General features: G+C 43.1%; 1 protein-coding gene across 5 annotated transcripts in view; it reads left to right on the forward strand.

The window, feature by feature from the left end:
- Positions 1-26109, forward strand: part of SYTL1 (synaptotagmin like 1) — a 53640-nt gene that overhangs the window by 17890 nt on the left and 9641 nt on the right. For 2 of the 5 annotated variants that reach the window (XM_039334251.1, XM_039334249.1), the window contains 10 exons: positions 11433-11803; positions 13946-14094; positions 15865-16000; positions 17304-17355; positions 18021-18084; positions 19114-19202; positions 19808-19936; positions 22622-22788; positions 23399-23501; positions 25045-25206. In XM_039334251.1, coding sequence (XP_039190185.1) covers positions 11622-11803; positions 13946-14094; positions 15865-16000; positions 17304-17355; positions 18021-18084; positions 19114-19202; positions 19808-19936; positions 22622-22788; positions 23399-23501; positions 25045-25206 — 1233 coding nt within the window. In that variant the 5' untranslated portion in view covers positions 11433-11621. The remainder of the gene's footprint in view (positions 1-11432; positions 11804-13945; positions 14095-15864; positions 16001-17303; positions 17356-18020; positions 18085-19113; positions 19203-19807; positions 19937-22621; positions 22789-23398; positions 23502-25044; positions 25207-26109) is intronic. The other 3 variants (XM_039334253.1, XM_039334250.1, XM_039334254.1) reach the window with 2 other exon arrangements.

The raw sequence follows: 26109 nt of genomic DNA on the forward strand, positions 1-26109 counted from the left end.
GCAAACGATGCTGCACCAGTTGAGTAGTCCTCGACTTATGACCGGTTGAGTAGTCCTCGACTTATGACCGGTTGGGGGTCACGGCATTAAAAAGGTTGAGAACCACTGTTCTAGGTGTTGCAATCCTCTCATATATTAAATCTCTAATAGAACAAACTAGCAAATTTATCAGCACATCATTAAGAAATGTGTTTTTAACCTGGGATTTCACATCAGCCAAAATCCTTTATGCTGAGCATTTGCTTTTTGAAGCTGAGAACAGCATTAACTCATTCACGTTGCTCACATTACATATAAATGCACCCTACACATTTCAGTGTATTTAGATAGTGCTTATTTTTTTAATTGAAGTATGAGAAATAAATTTATATATATATATATATATATATATATATATATATATATATATATATATATATATATATATATATATATATATATATATATGTTTTCTGAGGTTTTCGGGGTATTTGTATGTAGGTCTTTGGTTGTTCGGGTTTTCTCCCACGTAAAATTGGAAGTGTCTTGGCGACGTTTCGACGAAGTCCCATTCGTCATCTTCAGGCTGGTGCTTTCAGCTTCGTGCTTTGAGCAGCAATGTGTGGTCTTAGCTGTTTCTTCCTTTTAACTGCCAGTGGGGGTATGAACTGATTGGGTGGGAGCTTGGCTGTGTTCTGATTGGGTGGAGGTGTGTTCTGATTGGTTAGGGGCTTGGCTGTGCTCTGATTGGCTGGGGGATTGGCTGGGGGAGTGTTCTGTTTGGTTGTGCTCAGGTTAGTCTGAGTTGCAGAGGGGTTTGAGATTTTGGGCTGCCTTGCTATTTTTTGGCTTCGCGTTCGTGGTCGTGCTTCCTCTTCATGGAGGGTGTCAGTTTGCTTCATGTATGGATTGGAGGGGTTTAAAGTGGCTAATGATGCAGCTGTGGTCTGGTTTCTGGTTTGTGGTCGTGCGTCGTCATCGGTGTGGCTTTGGGTTTGTTTTTTGCGTGGATGTGTGGTGGTGAGCTCCTGTGTGGTTTTTGTGAGTGTGGGTCTGGTATCATTTTTTGTGTTAGGGAGTCGTTTGTCAATAAGGGCGGGTTTCCAAATGGCTGGTAGGCGGGAGGTGTCATCTCGCTTGTTCATGCTGTGTGGGCGTTTTTCTATCTCGATGGCTTCTCTGATTATTCTGTTATTAAAATGTTCACTTTTGGCAATGGTTCTGGTATTTTTAAAGTCTTAACGAATTAACAAAGATCTCCTCACACTCCACCTCAAACTCAGCAACAAGATCCACCCCGCACTTTGGGACAAATCCAAACAACTCGCCGTCTGGAGAGCCGAAACACAGACCACCCTCAAGACAGATACACACACCAACAAACTCCGAAGACTACAAGAACGCCAGAAACAAACCCCTCCTCCCTCACAGCCACACATGAAACAAACAGTGCATAACATCTCAGATAGGATCCTCACCAAAGCCGAAACCAATGTCCTTTCCAAAGGATTCAACTTTGCAGTCGCTCCCAAACACATCCCCACTGAAACCATTATATGTGGAGTTGAAACCAGCCTGACCAAAATCAACCCCGACGACGCTAACAAAATCAGACTCGAAATCACCAACATCCTCTGCACCAGCAAGCCACCCAAAAGCAACTTACCCAAAGAGGAACAGACAGCACTACGTAACCTGAAAGAAGACACCAGCATAATAATCCTACCAGCAGACAAGGGCAACGCCACGGTGGTTATGAACACATCTGAACACATCGAGATAGAAAAACGCCCACACAGCATGAACAAGCGAGATGACACCTCCCGCCTACCAGCCATTTGGAAACCCGCCCTTATTGACAAACGACTCCCTAACACAAAAAATGATACCAGACCCACACTCACAAAAACCACACAGGAGTCACCACCACACATCCACGCAAAAAACAAACCCAAAGCCACACCGATGATGAGGCACGACCACAAACCAGAAGCCAGACCACAGCTGCATCATTAGCCACTTTAAACCCCTCCAATCCATACATGAAGCAAACTGACACCCTCCATGAAGAGGAAGCACGACCACGAACGCGAAGCCAAAAAATAGCAAGGCAGCCCAAAATCTCAAACCCCTCTGCAACTCAGACTAACCTGAGCACAACCAAACAGAACACTCCCCCAGCCAATCAGAGCACAGCCAAGCCCCTAACCATTCAGAACACACCTCCACCCAATCAGAACACAGCCAAGCTCCCACCCAATCAGTTCATACCCCACTGGCAGTTAAAAGGAAGAAACAGCTAAGACCACACATTGCTGCTCAAAGCACGAAGCTGAAAACACCAGCCTGAAGATGACGAATGGGACTTCGTCGAAACGTCGCCAAGACACTTCCAATTTTACGTGGGAGAAAACCCGAACAATATATATATATGCATTAAAGCCCTTGATGATCGTTGTTGATCCCCAAGGGAATGTAGCTTCTCTAAATCATTAACATCTTGTGATCTGAGATTAAAATCAAGCCTTCTTTAAGTTGCCAGGGATTCTTTGTGAATTTATGGATGTGGGCGTGTGGCTTTTTGGGCAACAATACAGAAGTGGTTCGCTGTTGCCTTTTGGGGAAATGTTGCTCAATTCCTCCGTCTAGACCAGCAATGTCCAACCTTGGCAACTTTAATACCTGTGAACTTCAACTCAGCCACAATGTTCGGAGTGGCATGATGGCTCAGCGGTTAAGACGCTAGGCTAGGCTTATCATCTGGAAAGCCAGCAGCCCAGGTTGGAGACCCAAGCGCTGCATGATGGGGTGAGCTCCAGTCACTCCAGCTCCTGCTTACCTAACAGTATGAAAGCATGCAAATGCAAGTAGATAAATAGGTACTGTCTCAGTGGGAAGGTAATAGCATTCCTTACTTTCATGCTGGCCACATGATGATGGAAGCGCCTCTCAGACAATGCAGGCTCTCTTGGCTGAGAATCAGAGACGAGCACTGTCCTCTTGAGCTGGTTACAACTGGACAGAGGAAACCTTTAAACTTTTAAATTCAATGTTCAAAGCAGAATCTTGATTACTCTTATAGATCAGCATTACCACCAGTCGTCCTGAGGCATGTCTTATGATCATGGGGCGGGTGAAGTCTCTCTCAAGTAAAGCTCGCCTCCTGCAGACTTCAGGACACACCCATGCCGTTTTCTTGTCAACAATACCCAAATTATTTGCCATGCCTTTTTCCAGGATGATTTTTTTACTTCTCCATTCTAGCCTTCTAATTCCTGGAAGGCTCCCATCCAGTTAGTAACCAAACCTGATCCTGCTTAGCTTCAGTGCCCCAACAAGACCCTCCATACATGGCCACATGCTAAGATGAGGAACAACTTAGGAGGAGCTCAGCCTTTCAGTTGCCTACCACCTGTATCGTCTGTCCTCCATCCATTCATCCACTCCTTCCTCCGAGAAGCTCAAAGTGGCTCTATGGTTTACCCTATTCCATTTTGTCCTTGAGATAATCATGTGAAATAGGCTAAACCATTAAGTTTATCCTGTGTGCATATAACTATGCAAATTTCATTCCCAAACTCTGAATATCTTACCCCAGTGAACTATTCATTTCACTGTAGTGCAGTGGTTCTCAACCTTTTTAATGCCGCGACCCCCAACCAGTCGTAAGTCGAGGACTACTCAACCGGTCGTAAGTCGAGGACTACTCAACTGGTGCAGCACCATTTGCAGAATGGGACTTTTGGCGGGCTCAGCAGGGCAGAGACAGCCTGGACAATTCCTATTGGCTTTTGAAAGCCAATAGAATTAGACTCTATTCAAGAGAGTGTATTCTATTGGCTTTCAAAAACCAATAGAATAAAAGGGAGTAGCACAGCTAAGGAAAAGGGGAAAAAATGGCAGACTGCATTGTTTGGCGACCCCCGTGAAATGGTTGTTCGACTCCAAATGGGGTCCCGACCCACAGGTTGAGAACCACTGCTATAGTGCCATACAGGCTTTTTTGGCACTTCTTCTAGAACCGGTCACTTTTCAAAGTAGGCAGTTACTTGGTGAAATTTAGTGTATTTTCATTCATTCTATTAACCATTAATCAAGGAATGAGACCTCGAAAAGGATTTAGTCCCCCTTGTTCAGTACACCATCTACAGTATATACAGGTAATCCTCAACCTACAACCCCAATTGAGCTCTCCAAATTTATGTTGCTAAGTGAGACATTTGTCAAGGGAGTTCTGCCCCATTTTATGACCTTTCTTGCCACAGTCATTAAGTGAATCACTGCTGTTGTTAAATTAGTAACATGGTTGTTAAGTGAATCTGGCTTCCCCCATTAACTTCCCCCCGCGTGACCCTGGGATGCTGCAACCCTTGTAAATATGAACCACGTCAAGTATCTGACTGTAAATCATGTGACCATGGGGGTGCCGCAATGGTCACAAGTGTGAAAAACGGTTATAAATCACCTTTTCCAGTGCCGTTATTGTAACTTCGAACGGTCACTAAAAGGAACTACCTGTACAACATTAAGAAGATTTCATTGAGTCTCATTTGCTGGAGGATAGGCAGGCTAAGGGAAACCATGTTGGATGGGTGTCCCCTGTTTATTTATTTATTTATTTATGAGACTTATATACCGCTTTAAGTGTGAGCACTCTCTAAGCGGTGTACACCAGTAAGCAATGTGTATATATATATATATATATTTACATTGCCCCCAACAATCTGGGTCCTCATTTTACCTACCCCGGAAGGATGGAAGGCTTGAGCCGGTGAGATTTGAACCGCTGACCTGCTGAACACAGTCAGCCAAAGTGGCCTGCAGTACTGCACTCTAATTGCTGCGCCACCTCGGCTCTTCTGTTGGATCCAAGGAGACTAAATGTTCAGCTTACTATTTTTTTTTAAAAAAGCACCCCTGTTAAAGTTTCCCTTAGGAAGTAACTCTCTGAGCTGGCTTATTTTCTTTCAGATGTTTCATTACCCAAACTAGGTAACATCATCAGTGCTAGTAAGGAGAGTTATTTGCTGTCAGTTTATCTAGCGGCTTTTGTTGTTGGGGATGGTCTTAGAAGTCCTTTGGTTGGGCTGTTGGCTTCTTTGGCAGTTCCTTTATTGGGGTTTACTTCAGGGGTCCCCAACCCCAGGTCCATGGACCATTACCCGGCCACGTCATGCCAGCAACCAGGCCGCACAAACCAGCAAAGCCCCATCCGCGAGATGCAGGCAGCACACAAAACCACGCACCCTCCAGTCCATGGAAAAATCTTTCTCCACGGAACCGGTCCCTGGTGCCCAAAAGGTTGGAGACTCCTGGTTTACTTGATGGTTGATCTGATGTTAACCTCGGAGTTAATCTATGCTGGTCTGGGTGCTGATTGCTGGTGGAGATGTGCTGGGGTCTTTTGTTCCTTTTTGGGCCTGGGATAGTCTCTTCTGCATAGTCTATAGATGTTGTTAATGTCTATGTGTCTATTGATGGCCTGTTTGTCTTCAGTGCAATAACGAAGCAGTTTTCGGCCAGATGTCCATTTCTAGGCTGTATTTACTAAGGTGACCAACTTTTTTACAACAAAAAGGAGGACACATATAAATTGAAGAAAAAAATATCGTAAATAAAAGAAACATTGTATTTATTGCAACAATAATACAGAATACACTATAATATGATAAATGCATAATAAAAAACATTTGTAACAATAACATTTTATATTGTAATTATGCTTACATGCCTATTAATTATTTAAATGAGTACTTTTCCATTGAATGAATATTTTTTGTCAATGTATCATTTTCTAACAATATATTGGAAATATTTGAACAAGAAGTATCCTTCATATTGAATTTTATGGCAAGTGCTGCCGCTAGAGTATTAACATTCAATCTTGATTTCTCACTTATCCAAAAATCTACACGGCTGGACTGCGTGGGGATGGGCGGCGGGGGCAGGTGTTGTGAGCCAGGTGCTCCAGGACGGCCACGTAGGTGCGCAGGGTGAGGTGGTGGCAGCACAGGTCAGCACTGCATAGACCACCAGCTGGCTCGGCCCATGGAAGGTCAACTGCCCGCTGCGCCCCTGCCCACAGCTGCCCCGCCAGCACCACTGCCCTGCAGTGGAGAGCCGCCCCCGAGGCTCACAAAGCACCAGCCGAGCCAACTCCGGCCCTGCAGCCGCCCCCCCAACACCACTGCCCACCCTGCGTATCCCCGTAGAGCTGGCCCCACGGCTCGCAAAGGCAAAGCACCAGCTGCCCCAGCTCCGGCCTTGCAGCTGCCCCCCCAGCCCCCCCCCAGCACCACTGCCCACCCTGCGCATCCCCCTAGAGCCGGCCCCGCAGCTCGCAAAGCACCAGCCATGTTGGCTCCGGCCCTGCAGCCACCCCCCCCCTAGCTGCCCCCCAGCACCACCACCTACCCTGTGCATCCCCATGTAGAACCGAACAGGGAAGATCAAGAGAAATTTACTGCTCCAGTCTCTTCCAGCTATCTGCGGAACTAAGTAGGAGATGGTGTAGTTGGGTAGCAGTGAGGGGTGCAAAGTTCTTGCAACTTGCACGTGCAAAGTTTGCCGCCCGGATGTTTTGGCGCGCTCAGCAGCAATTCCTATTGGCTTTTGAAAGCCAATAGGGGGAGTAGCACAACTCAGGCAAAAGTTGAAAAAAAACATCAAAAAAAGGTCCCGCAACGCCTTCTGAGCATTCTATGAGGAAAAAAAAGCCCTGCAGATAAGTCTTCAAATATAGAAAAAGAGGACATTTAGGAGGACATTTTCGAGGGAGAACAGAACTCCCAAAAGGAGAACTGTCCTCTCAAAAGGAGGACGGTTGGTCACCTTATATTTACTCATAGTTCACTGTATCTGCTTTTGCTCAGCTTGATTTGCATAGACTAAATTTGATAAACCAGCAAATCAAATTGTGGCTGCTTACTTTGTGATGCCACGTGTTGTGTGAACACAACTTTTGGGAGTTCAGAATCAACAGCCTGGTTGAAATTTACCTGCCTTCTAGAATATTCCCCCCCCTTCCCCCAGCAGATAAGACCTTGAATCTGACCCAGTTATTGTAGGATACATTTGAGCAAACCACGTGGCTTCCTGAGAGCTGACAAACCGGTTTTGTTTGCATAGCCTTCCCCCCTTTTTTTCTTTTATTTCTTCTTTTCTGGGTTTGAGTGTGCAAGATTGACACAGTTCTTTGCCAAAGGCCCCCTCCCAAACACACACACCTCCAGTGGAGAGACGTAGTCTTCCTGTTGCTGGTAGAGGTATATCTATCCTAGTTTGTTACAGCAAAAATGGGTCTGTGGGCATCTAGGCTACTTACCTGAGCCTCATTTTCGAGTTTGCTGAATGGTGAAGTTTCCCTTTTTTTTAAAAAAACCACTGCCTTTTAAAAGAGTGGCTGCTTAATGGCTGCTTGTGATATGCTGTGGAATTGGATGCGACCTTGATTGCCAGACAGTATTTAATCAGTAATGTGTATTAGTGTAAAACTGTTTGGGATTCCTCCTATTTTCATTCTGGAGTCTTGAACAACTTGGCCATAGACTCAATTCCTTTTTTTTTTTTTTAAATTACGTATAAAATAAGGTCAATAAACCATTGAAGTATCTTCATCACACTTCTTTGCCAGTAAGTCCTTGACTTACAACCATTTGTTTAGCGACCGTTTAAAGTCACAGAAGGACTAAAAAAAAATGACTTATACCTATTTTTCACACGATTGTCGCTGCATCCCTGTGTACAAATGATCATACTTTGGATGCTTTGGCAACTGGCATGTATTTATGACTGTTGCGGGGTCCTGGCGTCACGTGATTCCCTTTTGCAAACTTCTGACAAGCAAAGTCAACGGGGGAGCCAGATTCATCAAAGAATCCCACAACAATAAGAACCCTGTGAGGTGAGCTGGGCTGAGAGAGAGTGACTGGTCCAAGGTCACCCAGCCTGCTTTCATGGCCAAGGTGGGACCTGAGTTCCCAGTCTCTTACTTTTTAGCCTGGTGCCTTCATCACTAGACCAAGCTGGCTAGCTTTCCGAAGTGATTCTCTCGGTCTGGGTGGTTAGGGAACTACGACTCCTGTTTGTGAAAAAGGCCTCCTCTGGATTATTGTGACACCAGCACTGGTTGCTCAAAGCCTCTTTCATCATCTTCAGGAAGCCCACTAAGAAATTCATAGGTTGTGGGATCCTGCTGAAAAACAGTTGACAGGGAGAGAAGTCCACATTGCAAGAATTCAGAAGTTGCATGCTGCTTTCTTTTTTTTTTAAAGTGCTTTAATTTTCTACTTTTTGCATTTCTGTTAATCTTTTGATTTGAAGAGGTATCTTTACTTTTTTGCAAATAATGCTAGTGTCTGAGTTTTGCAATTCCATGCCAAAGTGTTTTAGCAGGCAGAGTAGGAAGTCTGTTGGTCATCAAAACAAAGTTTTCAAAACTTTCATTCATCCTTTTGAGGTGGGCATGAAAGAACCTTTTAAGAGACTGCCAACTTATTCAAGCTTATTTCTCTTTTCTTCTCCTTGAGTAATCACTCTTTTGAAAAGGGGATTTGCCACAGACTTCAGCGCAATTTTCCATAACGACAGAAAAGTCTTTACAAACATGAATAGAGAATTAAAAATGAATAAAATACACTTGTGTAGTCAAACAGCTATTGATTGTAATGAAATAAAAAAAAAATGTTATGGTTGGAGCCAGGCATTAGTACTTCACAATTGTTCCTGCCTTTTAAGGGTGAATGTAGATGGCGGGAGCTACACAGACAAGGAGCGAAACAGGAAGCTTGAGAAAGAATAAAAAGACCTTGACATGCTCAGGGAAGTGTTGAGATTGACTGAATCACAATAAGAATCTTGTTATAGAAATACAACCTTATGGATTCCAAAACAAACACAAGCTTTCCTCAAACTCCTCTCTGTTGGGCATATTCGGTAATTACAGTATGTTGAATGTTTGCTGTAAAAGAAGAATAAATATGAAGGGAGCTCCGTCCACCTATGGCTCTCTTGAGCTTCCCCTTGCTTTTGACCCAATCACTCTTCTTTCACAGATTCGTTTTGCAATTCTCTCTATATGACCACAACATTTTCTCCAAATCTTTCTTCTTGTCCCAAATTTTGCAAATTGGGCGTGCTCCAGGTCATAATTCAGGGATGGGCAACCATGGGAACTTTACAACCTGTGGGCTTCAAGTCCCAGAATTCCTGAGCCAGCATGAATGGGGGTTGAAGTCCACAGGTCATACAGCTGCCATAGTTGCCCACCCCATCCTAACTATTAAACAGTTCCATCTGGTGGGGCCCAGAAAGCATGCCTTCTCTTTTGCAGGTTCTACTCTATGGAACAACATGCCCCTTGATACAGTGGCACCTTGGTACTCAACTGATTTGAAAGTCATCAAATTTGGTACCCAATGCATTTTGATGCAAAAATTACTCTTTGCTTGCTTGGTACTCAGTGCACGTTAGAATCTGTTGGTGTCGGCTGAGTTGTGACTCACTACATCAGGGCTCTTCAAACTTGGCCCTTTTATGACTTGTGGACTTCAACTCTCAGAATTCCTTAGCCAGGCATGCTGGCTGAGGAATTCTGGGAATTGAAGTCCACAAGTCATAAAAGACCCCTGCACTACATTATTCCTTTTGGGAAAAAATTGTTTAGTACTTATCATTTTGGGTACCCATCGCATCTCCCAGAACCAATTCACATTAAGTACCAAGGTACCACTGTATTTGCTTGGCAATGACTCCACTGGCATTTCATAAATCCTTGAAGAACTGGTTGTTCCTTCAAGTGCAGAGTCTGGAGCTTGGATGAGCCCATCAATATAATGTTTCTTATTATAATTATTGTTTTATAGATTAAATTAGATTGTTCTTTCGGTACCATTATAGTGTTACTGTACTATTGTTAGAATTACTTTCTTGGATTGCTTCTGTTGTTTTTAATTCTGTGTTCAATACTCAGAGTTGCAATTGGGAGACAACAGAAGAACAGACTTGGAAGGGACCTCGGAGGTCTTCTAGTCCAACCCCCCGTTCAAGCAGGAGACTCTATACCAGGGGTCTCCAAACTTGGCCTCTTTAAGACTTGTGGACTTCAACTCCCAGAATTCCTCATCCAGCATGGCGGGCTGAGGAATTCTGGGAATTGAAGTCCACAAGTCTTAAAGCAGCCAAGTTTGAAGACCCCTGCCCTATACCATTTCAGACAATTGGTTGTCCAGATTCTTCTTAAAAACCTCCATTGTTGAAACACCCACAATTTCTAAAAGCAAGTCATTCCCCTGATTAATTGTTCTAACCATCAGGACATTTCTCCTTAGATATTGGAACACTGCTATCATGTCAAAGCATCCTAGTCTAGTTTAACAAAGAGAAGGACAAGGGGGGATATGATAGCAGTGTTCCAATATCTCAGGGGCTGCCCCAGAGAAGAGGGAGTCAAGCTATTCTCCAAAGCGCCTGAGGGCAGGACAAGAAGCAACTGATGGAAACCAATCAAGGAGAGAAGCAACCTAGAACTAAGGAGAAACTTAGTTAGAACAGTTAGAACAATTAACTAATGGAACAACCTGCCTCCAGAAGTGGCGAATGCTCCAACACTGGAAGTTTTTAAGAGACTGGACAGCCATTTGTCCGAAATGGTGTAGGGTTTCCTGCCTGAGCAGGGGGTTGGACTCGATGACCTCCAAGGTCCCTTCCAACTTATTATTATTATTATTATTATTATTATTATTATTATTATTATTATTATTATTATTACTATTTCCTCCAAATGTTTTTTATATATTTAGCCTCCAATCCCCTAATCCTCTTTGTTCTTCTCTGCACTCTTTCTAGAGTCTCTCCATTTTTTTTTATATCATGGTGACCAAAATTGGATGCAGTGTTCCAAGTGTGGTCTTATCAAGACATTATAAAGTGGTAATAACACTTCACGTGATCTTGATTTTATCCCTCTGTTAATGCAGCCTAGAACTGTGTTGGCTTTTTTTGGCAGCTGCAGCACAGGGCTGGCTCCTATTTAAGTGATTGCCCACTAGGACTCCAAGATCCCAAACTATATAAATTGATATAGAATAAAAAATAATGTAATCCTTTCAAATTAGTCATTCATATTTGGATTCAGTCCACATTTATTCAGCACCAATTTATTTTAACCCTCTCTCTTCATGTTTTGTCACGCACGCTTCCTAAGTGTTCCTTCCTATTGCATTCACTTATGTTTTTCTTGACAAATTCATCTCTCACTTTCATATAGCAATTTGGAGAGAATCACACTGTTATACACAGCCATTGTTGCATCTTTCAATAAGCATTCTCTGTCTCTCTCTCTCTCTCCCCTTTTAAGAAAAGCTATCTACATATGCATCAATTTGAGTGGGCCGTGGGCCCTTTTGTTAGCTTAAAAAAGAAAAGAAAAACCATTCCTTTATCTTTCCCCCCAGTAGGGTGCATATTCTCTGAAGGCAACCTGAATGGAGAGTCATCACCCATGTCTCATCGGTTAGAGCCAGGTGCTTCCTTCTTGAGAATTGTTCCTGTACCTATGGCAACAAGGAGAACAATAACATCTGCCTTCCAGTTCCACACTGAGGATGCATCGGCAGGAGGACACTAATGTTTAGCAAACGCTGATGGGATTAGAACTGGATGGTGTTGACTTGAGACATTCTTACCAAGTACTTTCCATGGATCAAGACCCTGGCATTGAGGCCCTGCTGGACCTCAGCTTCCTAACCGAGGAGGAGCAGAATGCAATTGTGGAAGTTTTGCACAGAGACTTGCAGCTCCAGATGTGTGAGGAAGGACGGATCAAGTGAGAACCTGTTCTGTGGTGGTTGTCTCAATAGATTTTAGATGCTTTCTTAAAGTGGCCAGATTAGGATCATCTCTATTTCTAATGGGGTCTTCTCTCCAAGATGTCCTCCATGGTTTCATTCACTGAGGCCGTACATAGGCAATCTATGGTCATCAGGCCAAATGTGGGACCTGGTACGTCTTTTGTACTGGTCGAGCCATACTGGAGTGGGCAGGGCAAGATTTGAGTGGGACATTTTCCTACCCATGTGCTTAAAGGAGCAACTCAGGAGAGTGTCCATTACATTATTCTTTCATTTTTGTCTTGCCAAACCCCACCCTAGAAAGGAACCCAGAGCCACTGATGTTTAGACTTGGGCTGCTTTCGTGTCCATCCCCATTAGGTTTTTTTTTTAAAAAAAAAAATTATAGGCCTTTTGCATCTATTAGAAATCATGACGATGACATGCACAACATAATTTATTGATTTGATTTAATTTGATTCAAGTTATATGGCCACCCATCTCGCCAAGGCAACCCTGGGCAGCATATACAAATAGTCCTCAATTTACAACCATTCATTTAATGACTTACAACCAGTATTTGCATTTAGAACCGTTGCAACATCCTCATGATCACATTATCAAAATTTGGGTGCTTTAGCAACCAGCATGTATTTATGATGGTTGTAGTGCCCCAGGGTTATATGATTGCCAGCTGGCTTCCCACAAGCAAAGTCAATGGGGAAAGCTGGATTTGTTTAATGACCGTGTGAGTCACTTAATACCTGCAGTGATTTGCTTAACTGTAGCAATAAACAGTGATAAAATTAGGTGTGAGTCACTTAAAAACTGCCTTGATTAACATCCAAAATTCTGGTCCCAGTTGTGATCATAAATCAAGGACTATATAGTTAAAAATATAAATATAACAATTACATATACATATGCACACACACAAAAGCCAAAAGGACAATTGAGGCTATATTTGTCAATAGTAGACTAATAATACCACACATAGGTCTGACACTTATTCTTGGGTGAACATCTAAGTCTTAAGAGTTTTTTAAAAGACCAGCACTGCTGGGGCATAATGATATTATGCAAAAAAGGCAAATTATAAAATTGCAGCAATATCATCAGAAATTGCATATTTTGTACTATAACACCTAAAGTCACTTATCATCTCTTACTTCCTATCACCTTATGAGGATACTTTAACAAACTTTGAGGTTCCTCCTGGTTGATAATGCTTCCTTACAAAGAGGCAATGCAGTGTGGGTTGTGTAGCAATCTGCACCGAATACTGAGTTTGCTATTAGTATGCATTGGAGTTGGGAACATATATATCCCTCCTAGCTTATCTGGCCTAAAAACTTTCAGCTTCTCAGCTTTGGTCATGTCAACTGTGATTTATGTGAGTCTGAAAAATGACACATGCCCTTCCTGGCATACGGGTTACTGTCCAGTCTTACGCCTCACAAAGAAGTCACCTTGAATTCAGTTGAACTTACTTCCAGGCAAGCAATCATAAGGTTGCATTTAGCTACCATAGTTTCATCTTTCTAGAAGCATTGGAATCTCCTTTTCCCAAATCCTTCTTGGCCTGAATTAATAATTTTAACTGTTTTGATTCACTTCCAACTAACTGTGTTTTCTGCCTTGAAAGCTTGCTGGACAAAACATTTGGATTCTAAATAGGCCAGTGGTTCTCAACCTGTGGGTCGGGACCCCATTTGGGGTCGAACGACCATTTCACGGGGGTCGCCAAACAACGCAGTCCGCCATTCCCCCCCCCCTTTTCCTTAGCTGTGCTACTCCCTTTTATTCTATTGGCTTTGGAAAGCCAATAGAATAGACTCTCTTGAATAGAGTCTAATTCTATTGGCTTTGAAAAGCCAATAGGAACTGTCCAGGCTGCCTCTGCCCTGCTGAGCCCGCCAAAAGTCCCATTCTGCAAATGGTGCTGCACCAGTTGAGTAGTCCTCGACTTACGACCGGTTGAGTAGTCCTCAACCTACGACCAGTTGGGGGGCGCGGCATTAAAAAGGTTGAGAACCACTGAAATAGGCGATAATGAGGAAGAAGAAAAAGAGGAGATTCTGGCCCAGCAAAGCTTTCCAACTTGCTTGTTTCTCTTTCCTTTTCTCTGCCCCCTCAAGCAACCTGCGCAAATCTGTCTCTGACCCAAACTGGCTGAAGATCTTGTCTGGCGAATGGTTTCGTGATGTCCGTTCCAAACGGCACCAGCGCAATCTCTTCGGGGCAGACATTGTCCGAGCTTCGATCCGACGGAAGAAGAAGCCCAAAGGTAAGAGAAGAAGGTGCTTGACTGTCCTCTTATTCCTTAGGTTTCAAGATTAGGGAAAAAGAAACAAGAGAAGCAATGTTTTGGGAACTCACTAACTGATGAAGATTGCTCCTCAAATAATCATATAGTCTTCTAGTCCAGGGGTCTCCAAATCTGGCAGCTTTAAGATTTGTGGATGTCAACTCTCAGAATTCCCCTGGGAGTCAAGGTCCACAAGTCGTAAAGTTGCCAAGATCTAGTCCAAGTCTGTGCCTAGTGCAGAAACCTTCATATAATTCTGGACAAATGCCTGTCCTATCCTGTCTTGAAAACTTCCAGTGATGGAGCACCCACAGCTTTAGGAGGCAGACTGCTCCATTGGTGTTAATAGCTCTCACAATCTTACAATGTAGCTTTTAAAGGAGAGGATTGCCTCAGGTTGCTCAGAATATCATGGTGAGGATGGATGATTTCTTCCCCCTGACTCATCTTCCTTTTCTGAGGTAATAAGGAGAGTTATCCTCAGTTCGGAGTTCTCATTCTTTTGGATCAATGCAGTATTGTTTCTGAAAAGGAAAGTGTTCTTGGTTACAGTTGACTTTGTTATGGCACATAAAGCTAGGCAGTCAAAGAATACAGAATACAAAATTATAGAGTTGGAAGGGACTTTGGATGTCTTCTAGTCCAACCCCTTGCTCAAGCAGGAGACCCTATACCAGTGATGGCGAACCTTTTAGAGACCGAGTGTCCAAAAACTGGCCCCGCCCCTGCTCCACTCACTGCCCCACCCCACCCCGCCCCCACTCTGCCTGCCTGCAGGACCACTCACCGCCTCCACAGCCCACCGCAGATCACCCAGGCAGCTCAGCAGCGCCATGGTGGCCACACTCTCTGCCCACGCCCCACAGCATCAACTGTACGTGATGGGGCATGAGGGCAGAGTCTTGTCTATGCTGCCTGGCTGCCATGTCCTTGGCTGCGTTGCTCCGCATGGGCCACGCTTGGGGGCAACTCTCTTCCAGGGGGGCTGCTGGTGATGGGGTTGTGGGGGAAGGCAAGGCTGGGACAACGGCACGTGTGCCCACAGAGAGGGCTCCGAGTGCCACCTCTGGCACCCGTGCCATAGGTTCGCCACCACTGCCCTATACCAGTTCAGACAAGTGGCTGTCCAGTCTCTTCTTGAAAGCCTCCAGTGATGGAGCACCCACGACTTCTGAAGGCAAGCCATTCCACTGATTAATTGTTCTCACTGTCAAGAAATGTCCCCTTAGAATAACGACAGAAAAATACGACAAGGGAACAATCTACCTGCTGCTACACATCCTGACTGCAGCTAGGCTTGCTTTTGCGCAAAAATGGAAGAGCAAGGAAATTCCCACAGAGGAAGAGTTAATACATCAAATATTAGCATGTGCGGAAATGGACAGGCTCACAATGATATTAAAAGATAAATGTGGATCAGTTTATTATGAAACCTGGAATAAATTTTACCGCTGGAGGAATTTGAAGAGGACAGTCGAGATTAAAGATGAACGTTAAGATAGAATTATATGTTATTTTAGAACAAGTATTGTATATAAAACTTAGATGTATATGTAGAGATGAAGAATTGATTGTAAAAAGTGGAATAATCTGATAAGAATGTATATACTGGAATGTCACGTTAAATCCAATGTTTGTTTGTTTTTAACTGTATTATAAATAAAATTTGTAAAAAAAAAAAAAAGAAATGTCCCCTTAGTTCTATGTTGGATCTCTCTTTGATAAGTTACTACTTTCACCCTACCAAAGCAGATGAACAGGAATTCAAGCAACAGAGAAGCCTGGAGAATGTAGTTATGATCAGTGAACCTGTGCCAGAGGATGGGAAGAAAATGGAGGCCATGGATGCACCAGAGGATGAGAAGACAATGAAGACTATGGATGTGTAAGCAGCTTTCATATTCAGGTGGAAGGAAGTTGTGTTTTTGCTATGAAAATGCAAGCTTCTCAAAAGGTGTTACAAACAGCTAAAGCTTCATTCTAACAACAGAAAACATTTCCTAAATTGTCAAGGAGGAAGAGTTATTTGAGAAAGCTGTAGACATTTTTTTAAGGGTGATGACATAAGAGGGTCTTTCAACAGAAGCTCAAGCAATGAGCTAGAGATAGGAAATGTGGCAGCAATGGCTCTTGAAACAAGTTTGGCCAGCAAAAAGAAATGTCAACCCAGACATTGTAATTCAATTTCTTGATTGAACACATGGTTTGAAGAATTTCAGAACAAGATATTTCTTCTGAACCCATGCCCAAATATGTGGCTACATTGCTAGAATCAGAGCTCAATCTTGACGCTTCATAAATAAATGTATTCCTTTCTTTGACTTAACTAAATAGAATTATTTCTGCTACCATTCAGCTTTGGGGTATCTTACTGATCATCTGCCTGTCATCTGAAGTTTTGCTTTCTCCCACTTGCAATCCAAAGTCTTTGAAGAAATTCAGAGGTAGAACATTCCCAAAACATAGTACTTCAACCTCTTGTTGAAGACCTCAACTGAGGAGAAAGTCCCTGAATCCCTTATATTGAAGAAGAGATCCTGTGTCCTCCAGATGATGCACCCACTGGCATGGTCAATAATGATGGAAGCTGGGAAATACAGTTCAGCATCATCTGCTGAGCCATGTAATCTCCCCTCCAATTGGTCCCCACTCCACTTTTAACTGCTTAACGCTTTTCAGTTGAAATTTATCCTTATCTGGAGTAGTGGAAGACAAGTTGTTTTCCTTTCCTATGTAAAAAACCTTCAGGTATTTGAAGAATGGTATTAACATTGTCCATCCACCCTCTCTGATATTTTCCAGAAAACAAATCCACTTCTTCCAATCTTTCCTTTTAGAACGTGTCTAAATCCTTACCATATTTAGTATTGTTATTTGTAGAGTGCCAAATCCCTGAGGATTTTTGGTAGTTTACACATAACATGCTTAAGAAATAAACAGATGTATATAAATAAAGGTCCAATGAATAATAAAAATATAGAATAAAATTAGATGAACCAAACAAAGCTATAATCAAACCAAGATGGAGTCAAAGTTTGATTCAAGGCCCAAATGCCTTTAAAAGCAGCTTCTGGAAGGCAATCTGGGTGGGACCCAATCAAACACCTCCTGGGGATGGAGCCAGAGACCTTGCTATGAAATAATAATAATAACAACAACAACAACAATCACATCTCTTTTTCTTATAGACTGCTCTCTGGGACTGCTGTGCCTCAGACTTTCCAGCTGACAAGGACCTCGGTAAGTGGTTTATTATGGCCAAGTAATCCATCATGCAGAGTAGATGGTGGTTGTGAACATTTGTGCCAGTTGTAAATGGCAGGAGGTGGAACAATAGAGTCAGGGTGCTGGAGCTGAAGGAGAATCAGGCAACTGCCCCATATGCTCATTTCTAAGGCTCTCCCTGCCAATAGCACACCGGGAGCAGGAGCATCACTTCTGAAATGCAGAAACTTTGATTCAGCTCCAGAAACCAAAGCCGGCAACCTCTAGAGATGCTTCTGTACTTTTCCAGTTCTCACTTACTCATAGGGAGACTAAATTTGGCAAAATCCGGAAAGCCACTGTTTGCCCTTTGGTATTAAATTGCCCCCCTTTAAAAATCTTGATACTTCATTCTGAGTGCAAGGGTGGCCTTTGTGCAAATAAGATTTGAAAAAAAATCTAAGGAAGAAGACGTTTAATGTTAGAACTTTGCAAATATCCCTGGAGACTTGTGGATCCAGAGCATTTTGTTGTTGTAAGCCTCAGAGTGCTTTGACAAATGGTTTGGGCTGTCTAGCTCTGGGTGCAATTGCAGTCGCTGGTGCAGTTTGGCTTAGGCCGATAAGGATCTGAAGATATATTTGTGTTCAAATCATCTGTGTCCAGTGTCCAGTGACCGCTTCTCTTTCTTTCTCTCTTAGGAGGCCAATCTCATGTCCAAGGATGCGGTCTGCTTCCCAGAGTTGGCTGTTGAAAACGCTTTTGGTAAAAACCCATCAGAAATGTGCAGCTGTGCTAGGGGGCAGCCACAAAACAGACATGTTGCATTAGTGTGTGGTTCTTTCTTTTGGGTGTAAATACCCACATAGGTCCCCCTGAACTTGAGGGAGGGTTGGGGCTGCAGAGATCTGAGAGAAGCAGCAGGATTCATCTCCCCGTAGCCATTACAATGGTGCCTTGGTACTCATTGTTAATTGGGTCTGGGAGGCACAATGATTACCAAAAATGATGAGCACCAAACTAATTTTTCCAATAAGGAATAATGTAGTGAGTCACAAGGCAGCTGACACTGACAGGTTCTAGCTTATGCTTTAAGTACCAAACAAATGATGAGTACCGGGAAAAAATTTTGCATCAAAATGCATTGAGTACCAAATTTGATGGGTTTCAAAGCAGCTGAGTACCAAGGTATCACTATATTCTGATGAAAATTCACTCCTCCTCCCAATCAGGGTTGTTATTTTGAGGGAGAGAGTTTTCATTTGTACTCAAGAAAGCAATTGGGGAGGAAGCAAAATAGTGAAGGTCCACAAATAAGAATTCATCACTTATGGCGACCCTGCGGTTTTCTCTCCCCAACCAGCTACTTGCTTGTTTCCAAAGCACAAAGCAAATCATGTATAAAAAGTCAGCTTTTTCCTCTCCATCCCTACTATGCATAAGCCCATTAGCAGCCATGCTTAAAGTTCTTTTAGCAAGTCCTAAAGTTGCCAAGTTTGGAGACCCCTGCTTTAGGAAAACAATCTTGTAAGATTTGGGGGGAAGGATACAAAACCATCTAATGATGAATGGGCACATCCACTTTCTCTGAATGGGTGTCTGGGTGTGGGGTGCAAACGACATGGGACTGGCTAGCTGGCATTCTGAACAGGAATATCCCATATTGTGACATTTTGTGGCAAACTCATTTGTGCTGTGTCTTGAGACTGGGGGGGGGGGCAGCACAAAACTGTCGAGTTTCCGAGTCCCGTGCCTCATCTTGTCCCTATCCATTAACCCCACTGACCATTGCAGAGAGAAGCAGCTCATTCGGCAGTCTGAATTCCGAGATAGAGGAACAAGAACAGCCTGGAGTGGACCCATTTCTCAGGGACACCGTGCAGGTACAAATGGCCACTTTTTTTTAATGACCCTGTAATTCAGGGGTCTTCAAACTTGGCCCTTTTATGACTTGTGGACTTCAACTCCCAGAATTCCTTAGCCAAGCAGGCGTGCCTGGCTGAGGAATTCTGGGAGTTGAAGTCCACAAGTCATAAAAGGACCAAGTTTGAAGACCCCCACTGTAATCCCTTGCACACACACACTTTTAAGAGCAGGCATCAGAATTTAATTTTTTAAATTTTTTTTTAATGTGTGCCAGTGTGTTCACAGAAAAAAGTGACAATAAAGGTTATCCCTGCCCTGCCTTGCCCTATTTAACGGACTTTATTCAGAGGTGACATCCAAACTAAAATTTTGTCTCCACTTCTCCACTCCCTGAATGGGGATTGGTAACACTGAATTTTTACCATGTAACCTCCAACTGGGAATTCACATATAGAAGGGCATACTACAGTTGTGATGTACCGTCCCTTCTTGTATGTACTGTATCCTTCTGCAGCTGGAATTTCACAGTGATGGGTTTTAAGATTAGGAGATTACCCTATTGTAGGCAGGTTATGAGAACATTCTTCTTTTTCTTCTTCTCCCAATTATTTCAAAACCTTAGAATAACAACGGATTGGAAAATGGACAAGGCTCAGCTTTGGTTTCTTCACCTTCAAGGGAGTATCCAGTGAGCCCCCCAAATAAAGGAATAAATACTAGCTCCTCCACCTCCAGTTTGAGTTCATCCACGGTACGTGATTTCATGGTTGTAGTAAAAATATAAGTTTTAGCTAAAAACTATATTATATAGGGCAGTGATGGCAAACCTTTTAGAGACCGAGTGCCCAAACTGCAACCCAAAACCCACTTATGTATCGTCGAGTGCCGGGTGGGCGTGGCCCATTGGGTGGGTGTGGCCCATTGGGTGGGCGTGGCTGCGATGGTAACGGCAGACTGGACGGGACTAAAAAGTTCAATCAATGAATTCTAACTTTGCGAGATTTTTTTTCCCATGAGAAGTTGAAATTGATTGATTGATTGAACCTTTTTTTTTTTTTTTTGCACACAGTGGCGGAAGCCTAAAGCGAAAAGGTTTTATAAAACCCAGCTGAATGCCTAGGACTGGGGTGAGGGCACGTGTGCCCACAGAGAGGGCTCTGAGTGCCGCCTCTGGCACATGTGCCATAGGTTCGCCACCACAGATATAGGGTGATGATGCAAAAAATATTGCTGGAATTCATAATGATAATCATATTTATAATACCTGAAGATAACAAAGAGAAGAGAGAGAACAATTCCAAATGGCATTGATAGAGATCTGCATATTTCTTTGTATCCCATATTATACTGTGTTGTGCCAGTTGCACATTTTAAGTCAATATTAAAATAATCACAATTAAATTCAGAGTATTAGGCAGCATTTTACAGCTATAACCAGTATGATTCAAATTCTAAATTATAAACTAGAATTAAAAATTGTAATAATTTCTGCTTAAGGCAAGGAATTTGCTGAATTTAGAATATCATAAAGAGATCAATATCTTAATCTTAATTACTAATATTAGGAAAATTTATCCACAGTAGAAACCTGCTCACAAGTTTATAGTCTAACAATGGATTCCATGTTGAATTAAATTCTATATCAGATATTCTTTTTCCAAATATAAAATTAGCTTTGGTATCAATGCATAGGTTTGGGGGAAAACTTAAGGTTTGTCTTGGCATTTAAAAATGTGTTAAGCCTTGTTTAGGACTTTTGTTTCTCTGTGGTTCTTCTTCTCCAAGTGACAGGAAACGGTGTCATCAGTGTTTAGTAGTTATGGGCAAAATGGATTCCAAGAATTGCAAAAATGGTCCTTGGGGTGAAGAGTTACAGACTGCTTCAGTAGAAAATACTAATTTCCCTGTTATCTTTTCTTGGATGATTTTCAACTTGAGGGCTGGAATGAATGTTGGATGTCTCCTAGTCTAACCACTGCTCAGGACAGATCTCTCCAGATCATCCCAGACAAATGCCTGTTTGAATAACTCCAGGAGGCAGGCTGTTCCACTAGCTCCTTGGTCAGAAAATAACTCCTTATTTCAAGTTTGGATATATCTGCATGCAAATCTTTCAGGGCTTGGTTCTTTTCCTATCTTCAGACACTGCAGAGAATAAATCTACATTCTATTCTTGGTGACAGCCCTTCAAGAACTGGAAGACTGCTACCATGTCTCTCCTTAAGCTTTTCTTCTTTAGGTTAAATGTACCCAGTGGTTTAAAATTATAATTCTTAGGATTCAGCCTCCAAGTCTCTCACCATTTTGCTTGCTCTTCTTTGCACTCTTTCCAGCCTCTTTTCATGGTGCCTCTACCCCTAAGTGGAGGGAACATTTAGATGCAGGAGAACTTCTCTGAGACTCCCGGTTAATTTTGATCTCTCCTCTCCTTCCCCCTCCCCTCCCCTCCTCTCTCCTCCTCTCCTCCCCTCCCCTCCTCTCCTTCTCTCCTCTCCTCTCTCCTCCTCTCCTCTCCCTCTCCCCTCCCTTCCTCTCTCCTCCTCTCTTCTCCTCTCCCTTCCTCTCCCCTCCCCTCCTCTCTCCTCCTCTCTCCTCCTCTCCCCTCCTCCCCTCCCCTATCCCTTCTCCTCTTCTCCCCCCCTGCCCTCTATTCTCCTCTCCTCTACACTCTCCTCTTCCCTCTCCTCTCCTCTCCTCTCTTTTCCCCTCCCCTCCCCCTCTCCTTCACTATCATCTCCTCTCCCCTCCCTTCTCCTCCCCTCTCCCTCCCCCTCCTGAGGGAAACAATTGCAGTAAGCAATTTATTTATTTATGAGACTTATATACCGCTTTAAGTGCAAGCGCTCTCTAAGCCAGTGGTTCTCAACCTTTCTAATGCCGTGACCCCATAATACAGTTCCCCATGTTGTGGTGACCCCCAAGTGGGTGTGGCCACCAATAAGAGGGAGTAGGACAGCTAGGGAAAAGAGAAAAAAATGGCAGACAGCGTGGTTTGGCGACCCCCGTGAAATGGTCATTCGACCCCAAATGGGGTCCCGACCCACAGGTTGAGAACCACTGCTCTAAGCGGTGTACACCAGTAAGCAATGTATATATATATTTACATTGCCCCCAACAATCTGGGTCCTCATTTGACCTACCCCGGAAGGATGGAAGGCTGAGTCAACCTTGAGCCGGTGAGATTTGAACCGCTGACCTGCTGAACACAGTCAGCTAAAATGGCCTGCAATACTGCACTCTAACTGCTGCGCCACCTCGGCTCATATTGTTTGTTTTGGGCTGGGTGTAGTATACCTATTGAACAGTGTTCAGTTTTGTATTGTTTTCAATTTCCTGGAAAGATTTCACACTCTTGAGGCCAAAACATTGTCCTTGACCTACGTTGAGAATCTGTCCCTTCCTTTCTTGACCCTTGACTGTTCTTATCTTACTGCAGATGAGTGGCAGTATGGCGAGCATGTTCAGTGACAATGATATTGGGAGCATCGAGGTCCGTGGTTGCATCCAGTTCTCCTTGCGCTATGACTCCTCCAAGAAGGAACTCCACGTCCAGATCATTCAGTGCCGGGATCTTGCTGAAGCTAAAAAACAGCGCACAGATCCGTACGTTTGGGGAAGGGGCTAGTTCTTAGATGCAGACCAATAGTTCAAGCATCCTTGAAGGCTGATGGGCATCTGGGTGTGTGTCTCACAATTTAAGAAGAATAGAAGCTGTTCAGGTCTTTCAACGGACTTGCAGCCGCTCCTAGCAGGATGATACCATAGTCAAATTTTGATTTAATAGACCTCCCTTTAGCAGATTGTGTTTTACTTGAGGAAATCTGGATTTGGACCTTCCCACAAATAATGAATTTAATTTGGATATTTTGATAGCTTTTGCACTGGTATAAACCTCCAGGAATTATTTGCATAAATTGGCATCATTTGCATAACCATGTCATATAAATTTTACCTAATGATATACTTAGGCAAATGAGGTCAATTTAAAACAAATCCTGCCAATTGATTGCTTGTCTGTAAATTTACACCAGTCAACAATTGGACAAAGGCCATTATGCAAACCTGTTTGTACATCATCTGTGATACGAATGGTGTATTTTATAGAAATGTCTCAGATGATTAAAACCTCATTCCAGGGCATCAGGTGCCAAATTCAGGCAAGCCTCTCATGGTGACTTACATTGACTTTGTAATGCCTTTCTCGCCCACCCAGATATGTCAAAACCTACCTGCTGCCTGACAGATCCAATCACAGCAAGAGGAAAACTGCTGTCAAGAAGAGAAGTTTAGATCCTATCTTTAATGAGACGCTTAAGGTGAGGGAGAAGCAGCAGCTTCTGATGTTAGCGCCTAGTAATCAGAAGCAAAGTGACGTACAAAGTCACCTTTCCAAGGACAGAGCCTTCCAGCCTTCTCTAGACATTCTCTCTTTCTCCTGGAATTGCTCATCCAGACATTTTCTGGCACAATGATCCGGTAGCTTTTTGACAATGCCACTCCTGGAACATTATGGAACTCTGTTTCTGTTCCAGAAAATTGACTTCTGGAAAACCACACTCCTCCTCAGTGTGGTTCTGGGAGAACAGAACATTTCTGAGAACATCAGAATAATTGTTAACTTTTATGCTCAACTAATCTAAAACAATGTTTCTCAACCTTTGCAACTTGAAGATAAGTGGACTTCAATTCCCAGACTGGGGAATTCTGGGAGTTGAAGTCCACCCATTTTCAAATTGCCAAGGTTGAGAAACACTGACCTAAAGCATTTTACATGAGTGGACGGGGAAAGAATGAAGCAGGCATAGGTAGTCTTGGACTTACAACCATTTGTTTGGTGACCATTTGAAGTTACAACAACACTGAAACGAGTGACTTACGATCGTTTTCCCACACTTACGACTGGTGCAGCACCCCATGATCACATGAGTAAAATTCGGATGCTTGACTACTGGCTCATATTTATGATGATTGCAACGTCCCGGGGTCATGTGATCACCTTTTGCGCCCTTCTGACAAGCAAAGACTATGGGGGAACGAGATTCACGTAACAACTGTGTTACTAACTTAACTGCAGTGAATCACTTAACAACTTTGGCAAAAAAGGTCATAACATAGGGCAAAATCCACTTAACTGTTTTGTTTAGCAACAGAAATTTTGGGCTCAGTTGCGGTCATAAGGACTACTTATATAGAGGAAGATGAATAAAGGTCTGGAACATGAGCAACTGATGGGGTGCCTATATCTCGTAATTTACAGTCTTCCTATATTGCCACCAATATTCAGCATTCTCACCTCTCAACAAAGGTGAAAATCAGAGCGTCTGAAGCCACCTGGTCCCATTCCCTCTTTGACTGCCCATTCAAAACAAAGGAAAAATTAGCTTAAAAGGTTCAGTCTCATTACATTTTCTGGGAATGTGAACAGGTGGCTTCCTGCAGCCAATCAAGATGTAGTCCTAATCTTTTGCCCACTCCTGCCCTACATGATAAAATTAGAAATATATCAAGGTTGGAGATATAGTCTCACTGTTTTCTACTATCTGAATCAGAAATGAGGAGACACTGTCTTTCAGATGTTTCTGAACAATTGCTCTACATCAGAGTTCCCCAACTCCTGGGCTGCGGACCAGTAACAGTTTGCAGCCTGTTGGGAACTGGGCCACGCAAGCAAGTGAAGTGTCATCTGCACTAAGTAGTGCACAAAACCACGTCCTCCCCCACCCCCAATCCATGGACATTTTTTTTCCTGTGGAATTGGTCCTACATGATTGTTAGGTGGAAAGTTGGAGTGTCCCCTAAAGTTGTCCATCTTTTCTCCTTCCCTTTTCTCCTATTTTCACCCCCAATCTTGACCTACAGTATAAGATTGAAAAGGCTGAACTCCAGGGTAGGATCCTGAACCTGTCTGTCTGGCATCATGATTCACTGGGCCGAAATCTTTTCCTGGGAGAAGTGGAGATGGCCTTAAGTACCTGGGACTGGAGCAACACAAGTCCAAAGTGGTTCAACCTTCAGCCCAAGGTAAGTGACCCTGGTTGGACCAGATTATGGGAAAAATGGGTGTCCTTGGATTAGTTTCCTGTAGCATCTCACCTTGTGTAACAACAGAAGAGGAAGTTTTGTATGTGAGTGATGGAGATTAGTTCTATTAGATATCTAATTCTCCATGAAAGTGGGTATCGGAATGTCTTCCACAAAGAAAAGTAGATGTTACAGCTTTCTCCTCAGCATTTTAGTTCTGCTCTGCTAAGCTAACTGATTCTGTACGGAGAGCAGTTATATTCTCTGAATTTCTATCAGAGGTTTGAAAGTCATATAGGTCAGGTACAAGCCTACCATCTTGATGAAAAGGAAATGCTTTATCTTGCAAACTTTCCCAAAACATTTCCTTCTCTCCTTCTGACCAGCTTCACGCATTGCTTAGTCCTTCCTTTTTGGACCATGATTAAATAAATAAATAAACCTTAGTGCTTGGACTGCCACTGCCACCTAAGCCAAAACCCTGGCTTCAGCCAGATTTCTTCGTTTGCTTGTTTATAGCACTTAGGCGCCCCACTGCTGAATTTGAAAGGTTCCCAGATCAGTTAATACTAAAAACCAACAATGTCCCTTTTCCTTAGGTCTAAATCTAAACAGGGCTTAACGTGAAAGGAAAAAGCAATGAGGCGGGAAACAAAGTGATCCAGGCACCACTCTTTTTTTAAAAATAGTTTTTTTAATTAAAAGATTTTACATGTACAGTGAGAAATACATTCAAAGAAAACAATATATTAAATGTGAAAAAAGGGAAAGAAAGGAAGAGACAAAAAAGGAGATAGGAAATACTGCAACAAAAAACATGAGAGAGAGAGAGAGAGAAAGAGAGAGAAATTGTGACTTACAGTTTGAACGATTAGAAAGAATTGATTATAGAAAGAAGGGAAT

The sequence above is a fragment of the Crotalus tigris genome, unplaced genomic scaffold (genome assembly GCF_016545835.1).
Source record: "Crotalus tigris isolate CLP2741 ecotype Arizona unplaced genomic scaffold, ASM1654583v1 scf7180000017628.32516253702:7417878, whole genome shotgun sequence".
Classification (NCBI taxonomy): Eukaryota; Metazoa; Chordata; class Lepidosauria; order Squamata; family Viperidae; genus Crotalus; species Crotalus tigris.